We start from the raw sequence: 6,551 nt of genomic DNA, 5'->3' as shown, positions 1-6,551 counted from the left end.
AATTAAAAAAATTTTGGGGGGAGGTGGGTGGGTAGGGAAGGGGTTCTCGCTATATTGCCCAGGGTGGTTTCTAACTCCTGGGCTCAAGGGATCCTCCCTCTTGGGCCTCCCAAAATGTTAGGATTACAGGCAGGAGCCACTGTGCCCAGCCACATTAGCTGTAATACATTTAATACAATTTAAAACTGTAATAGAAGAAGAAATAAAGTTTGGGGAGAGCACTTTAACATCTCTAAAGTAAAGATGCAAGACTTAAGAAATAATCCTTTCAATGTAACTGGAATTACGCTATGTTCTAGTTCTGTGAAAATACGCTATTGAACCATGAAAACTAGCATTTTTAAAGATCAAAATTCTACTTATTGCTCACCTGATCCACTCTAAGTACAGTGACTGCAGCATTAGTAGCAAGTTTGATAGCCCAGTATTTTCCTAGGTACGTATCAAGAATACCAGCTTCCAACATGTCCTTTACAGCAGGGACTTCAGCCTGTCAAACAAAATTTTCATCCTTTCATTTTAATTCTTTTATGTGAAAATGTTTATAACCCAGTAACTAAAAAACCCTGTATGGCTCCTGAAATAGTACAAGAAAAGTAACCAAGCACAAGTACTATCCTACAGAGTCCCTTGATATCCGAGCAGGATTGGTTCCAGGGCCCCTGTGGATTACCATATTCTGTGGATGCTCAAGTCCCTTGTACAAAATGGTAGTGTTTAGATATAACCTATGTACATCCTTTCATATACTTTAAATCATCTCCAGATTAATTATAATAGCTAATACAACGTAAGCAGTCGTTATATTTTTACAATGTGTATTATTTTTAATTTCCATATATTTTTCTCATCTACAGTTGGTTGAATCTGCGTTATGTGGAACCTGTAGATATGTAGGGCTGACTGTACATACTATAAAACAGAAGGATATCAATAAAACAAAAGGAAAACTAAATTTTCCTGTGTCTGACAAACTATGTAAAAACTAATTGTTAAGAAACGCACTTGCTCACAAATAAGAACACTATCATTGATTTTCCTTTCAAACTTCCTGCTTCTATTTGTAGGATGTGTGTTCACATAATAAAGCAATTTAAGTTCAGTGTTTTTTTCAAATACCTCAATATCTAATCCAACGTTTTTATTTCCTTCTTGATGTACAGCATAAAGTTTAGAGATTACTTCGTTGGCCTTAACTCCAGAGTTTTCTGCCAGTGCCCGGGGAATAACTTCAAATGCCTCGGCAAACTTCTTAATAGCATACTGTTCCAGTCCAGGACATGTCTAAAACAAAAATGCATTTATTACTGCATTTTATTCAAGCAATGGGAAAAAAGCCAATTTATACAGAAAAAGCTTTACCTCTCCATATGATGTGATCTGTTTGGCTAATTCAATTTCTGTTGCTCCACCTCCGGGCACAAGACGTTTATCCTTTAAGTAGACCAAAAAAAAAAAAAATCACTAAAAAGCAGTTTGCAATTTTCTAATCTTTCCAGATGCCGGTACTCCACCAGACTGGAGTTTTTAATCAGCCATTGTTACTGAAAACTGAATTACAAATTTGGCAAAAATGAATGGTCAGGGAAAATTTTCTTACTATACAGTGTCTGATACATGAAAAGTGAAGGACCGAAGTGAAGAATGGGAACAGCACTAAGAACAGTGATTTAGCAATTAAGGTACATTATAATCAGGGAAAAACCATAAATGATCCCTTTAAGACGATTAAAAAAAACATGCTTTGCTATTTATTCCGCTGCACAATCATTTTAGGAACTATCGTATGTAATAGCAGTGGATGTTTAGGTCTTAAGTAAAAAACAGGTGCTTTGCTTTAAACAAACCATTCATTCTGGAGTTCTCATAATGTTCAGGAGTCTGCCAAATATATTTTTAAAACCTTAGAAATTACTAAAGAAGATTGTTGCTAGTACTGACCCTTGTGAGAACTTTGAAAGTATTAACGCCGTCATCTACTGCCCTTTCTATGTCATCCATCAGATTGTCTGTAGAGCCTCGAAGTACTATGGTGGAAATGGCACCATCTTCCTTTTCTGTCAATAAATTAAATGAATTTGGGGATTAAATAAAATGAACACCCCCATTTACATTAAATGTTTTTTTTTTTTTACCATTACTACATACCATGCTTAAAAACCACCACCTGAGTATCTCCAACTTCTGAGAGGTAAACACTATCGCAATGTCCCATTTCTTCGAGGACGGGGGGAGTCTGTAAGAAAGTGACTGGTTGTAATAAAAATTCAAATAGTTTCAACTATCTTTTAATGTCTTCCAAAATACATACCAATCTAGGAAGAGCTGTAGCACCAACTGTTTTGCACAGTCGTCTGAGATCCCATTTTGAGTTTAGCCTTTAAAAAAAAAACCCAAAGGCCATTATAGAAGTTTTTATTTTATCAGGTAGCATATATAGATTAAACAAGAAATTACACCAGCCCCCAAGTCACATTCTTCTGACTCTGATTTAAGCTCAGAACACATAGGGCTTACACTAAGCACTGAGGCCAGGAAGCTGATTCCTGACGCTGTGAGCAAGCCCAGCTAGCCAATAATGCTGCAACTTAAGTCTGCGTTGTATGGTACTATTCTAGATTTGATGTCACTTTAGTATGCCAGGGGTTTATAGTTCTTACCACCAGAGAAACCCTTAAAGAATTCAATAGTATATAGTAAACTTTTGCTTTACTTTATGCAATCAATGTTCTGTAAGAGTACAGTAACTCACTCTGTACATTTCATTGAGTGCTATGAATGGTGGTAGGCAGAAATGGATAGATAAGTTGTCTAATGTGCCCCACAAATATGCTGATGGATTACAAGGCGTCTTCCTGACTCCACACTCTAGCTGACATGCACTGCGCTAGGCTTGCATCTGGTCTCTTGAATAAGCTGTTCCTTTTGCCTGGAGTGCTTTTCCCTCTTCCTCCTCAAATAAACAGCTGTTCATTGATCCTTCAGCTCTCAGTTTGAAGTTTCCTCAGGTGTTTCTTGTCCCCCTACACCAAATCCTCTTGCTATCTGATCTAATTCTTATATTTTCCTTTTATTAACACTCTTTGTAGTCTATTGAATTTGTTTAGTGTTTTACTACCAAAAAACCATTTATAACATTGGGTAATAGAATGCAGTTCAAAAGGTGAAGGAAAAAAAAAGAATGCAGCTCTCTCTTACCTCACCAACATGATATTGTATTTGTTTGCATAATGAAGAGCCATGTCTGCCACTTTGCCACCTGTTACTACAACATTTGCACCAGTATCAGCAATAGCTCTGACTTGTGCATCCATGAGATTTTCTTCTCCCTTACTAAAATTCATCAGTTCTTCAGCAGTCTTTATCAACACCGTTCCCTGTCAAAACAAGCACTCTTTAAAACCACTGCACTACTTCAGCAAAGTCATAGGATAATAGTTTACTAAAGAAATAATTTAAAGGTCTGACAAAAAATATGGGGACAAATATGCATATATTATGAAGCAGAATACAAAATCTGTATGAAATAAGACACTCAGCTTGCTCCTAGACCCCTCTCCCAAAACACTGCTTTTAACAGGTACTTTGGTGGAAAAGTTGGAGAAATATTTTTATTTTAAATATGTCAGGCAGATGTCCTGGTATTTGCCTTTTCACAAAGGTCAACTACGGTCACCAAAATTATGTTGTGGTTCTCAACCTTTTTCTAAAACGTAGACTAAATTACCAGTAACCCCCAATCCTGTGAAACTTAAAACCATCAAGAACTTGGATCTCAAGAATTCTAGAGATGAAGTCAGCCACTACTGACTATAAACAGAAACTTTAAACTCTTTACTATGTATTTTTTAAAAACATACTTATCATTTCCAAATCACATTAGCATATCTTGTTTCAGGATGCTACAGAATGTAAGCATTTAAAAAAAATTTTTGTGAAGAGCACACAAAGTACTCTCTCACTTGCTGAATATGTAAGCTGTCAAGGGCTTTGTGCTAGAATATAAATAAATACCACCACCATCTAATATTTCAAGTTTAACATTTAGTAGTTGAATTAGATATTCAAATAATATAAATCTGGTATAAAAATAGGTAAGAGCAAACTCAACCTCAAACATTAATCTGAAAAAGCAACCCAAATTTTGGCTTTTAAGGTTTGACGTCTACATACCTTAGTTTCTGTTATTGTGCCATCAAAAGGGCAGGAGTACACTGCTATTTTTGCATCTTTGACAGAGGTTACATCACCTTCAGTTTCCTTCTTAAACACCATGCCATGCAATACTGAAGATGAATGGATACCAGAGCCCTAAGGAGGGGATACACAAACCATCAGTGACCTCATGAAAGTAACATAAAGCTAAGTTGATTCTGCACGTACCAAAAATATCCTTTTCTAAGGTAAAGTAATATACCGAGGTGGTGACTACTAGGATAAGGGGTGAGGTGGAAGGCATAAAGCACAGCACTCTGCTTAAGGTAGGAACCCTTGTGGGAATAAGCCACTGTTATGGAGAAGACGTCCTTCAGTTTACCAGGAACAACCAAAGGTAGAGAACTGCTTTTAGCCATTCACTCACTCATTCACTAAGTACTTGGTGCTGATGTACCAGGTGTAGCTGTCAGTACTGGACACAGAAGAGAGAAAAAAGCAGCAAAGATTCTGCTCTCACAAGCTTACAATTTAATGGAGAAGGTGGACAGTAATGAAGGGAGACAGAAAACATATAATGCACATATAAATACATATATAAAGAGCACATGTACCTATGTAAGCTAAATTCATGTTAAGAATCAGTACACCAATGTGCAAAACCAAAACCAGTCCAATTACAGGTTTTAATATATCAAGCACATCATTATCAAAAATATACTTGACTATTTCAATACTAACATTAAAATATGAATTTTATTATTGGAGAATAGAACAATCTCCATTCTACTCAAAATTACATACTAAGTTTATTGTAATTCAACATATATGAAGAATGCAAAAATATGGTTTATACCCTATTCTCAACTCACAAGATGTCATAAAAAATGATGACTTTACAAGGAAATATGTCAATACCCTTTTAAATTTAAATAAGTAGTAGTAACAACTTAGCAATATTAAAATGTTATAAAATGATGCCTCAAAAGAAGTCTTAAGTGTCCAAATTATGAGATAAAATTTAGGTTTAGATTAACGCAATTTTTTTTTTGCAAAAATAATTGACTTAGATAGCTAACGTAGTTAACGTATTTTTCTAAACTTACCAGAATTTTACAAACTCTGATGTTATCAACATTGAAATGGCCGGAATCAGGAAAAATAGATACTGTTGAGAAAATGAGATGTATCAAAAGACATCTTGGGATAACAGAGAAAACATCTAGTCACCTTAAAGACATTTTTATTTTGGACCTTTTCATTTGCTGGTATTTACTTACCACATGCCTGAGCAATAAGCCTGGCCAGAAATGTTTCGTTACCATACTGTTTACTCATTATGGAGGTCTGAAGTAGAGATGATACTTCATCAACATCTCGAAGGTTTTTTGCAGAACAACATACTAAATTAGGAAGAATCTCATGGGCTTTTCTGCAGGCTATTTCATAACCTTCTATGACCTAAAATACAAATAACAAAAATATTTCTCTAATTCCGACATGGATTAAAGCAGTCATTTTGGTAACCCAATGCATATGGATATTTTCAATATAAAATAACAAAGAATAAACTACTTACATAATTGCACACATAGCAGAGTCTACTAGCTATGAGTGTAGGCTTTGATGACAGCCCAAATTTGAATCCTAACTCTACCTAACTTACTAGCTATGAGGTCTTGGGTAAAAGTTTCCTAATCTTAGTCTCACTTTAGGCCTAACAGGGTTTTTGTGAGAATAAAATGAGACACTGCATGTGAAGAATATGTACTACAATGTGTGGTTCAGAGTACACTGCTCAATAAATGTTAGCTACTATTAAAACGATGATTTTAGTTTAAGTTTTAAGCAGTAGCTATATATACAGGCAAAAATAAAGTACAAGTATATTATAAAATGAACACTCAGTCACCTCTGAAACTGACAGGCCAATTCTCAGAAGTTCTTCAGCTAATTCCAGAAGAGCTCCAGCAAACACCAGAACAAAGTTTGTGCCATCTCCAACCTCTTGCTCTTGCATGTGAGAGGCCATTACAATCATTTTTGCAGCAGGATGCTGTACCTGGTAAAAGAGGCAATATCAAGATAAACATCTGATCATTAAAGCAACATAAAATCATTAATTTCCATTTCCTAAATTAATAGATGCCAATTTCCTCATGGGCTACATTAACTCCCATTTTAAAATTTTTATTTCTAATTATTATGGGTACATAATAGTTGTATTATCTTTATAGGGTACATATGATGTTTTGATACAGGCATACAATGTAAATAAATCAAATTGGGGTAATTGGGGTATCCACCACCTCAAGCATTTACCATATGTGTTAAGAATAGTCCAGTTCCACTCTGTTAGTTATTTTAAAGTATACCCTAACTTACTGTTGATTACA

General features: G+C 35.3%; 1 protein-coding gene across 1 annotated transcript in view; it reads right to left on the bottom strand.

Annotated features, from left to right (window-relative positions):
• CCT8 (chaperonin containing TCP1, subunit 8 (theta)) overlaps positions 1 to 6,551 on the bottom strand; it is a 15,361-nt gene that overhangs the window by 3,025 nt on the left and 5,785 nt on the right. The window contains 11 exon segments of the mRNA XM_012657380.1: positions 371 to 490; positions 1,120 to 1,284; positions 1,363 to 1,434; positions 1,942 to 2,057; positions 2,149 to 2,236; positions 2,312 to 2,378; positions 3,199 to 3,377; positions 4,174 to 4,311; positions 5,262 to 5,323; positions 5,436 to 5,616; positions 6,068 to 6,217. Of these exon segments, the coding sequence (XP_012512834.1) occupies positions 371 to 490; positions 1,120 to 1,284; positions 1,363 to 1,434; positions 1,942 to 2,057; positions 2,149 to 2,236; positions 2,312 to 2,378; positions 3,199 to 3,377; positions 4,174 to 4,311; positions 5,262 to 5,323; positions 5,436 to 5,616; positions 6,068 to 6,217 (1,338 nt within the window).

This window comes from Propithecus coquereli, unplaced genomic scaffold (assembly GCF_000956105.1).
Source record: "Propithecus coquereli isolate 6110/MARCELLA unplaced genomic scaffold, Pcoq_1.0 Scaffold54, whole genome shotgun sequence".
Taxonomy (NCBI): Eukaryota; Metazoa; Chordata; class Mammalia; order Primates; family Indriidae; genus Propithecus; species Propithecus coquereli.
Note: the sequence above shows the minus strand (reverse complement) of the source record. Positions and strands in the feature narration are given on the sequence as shown.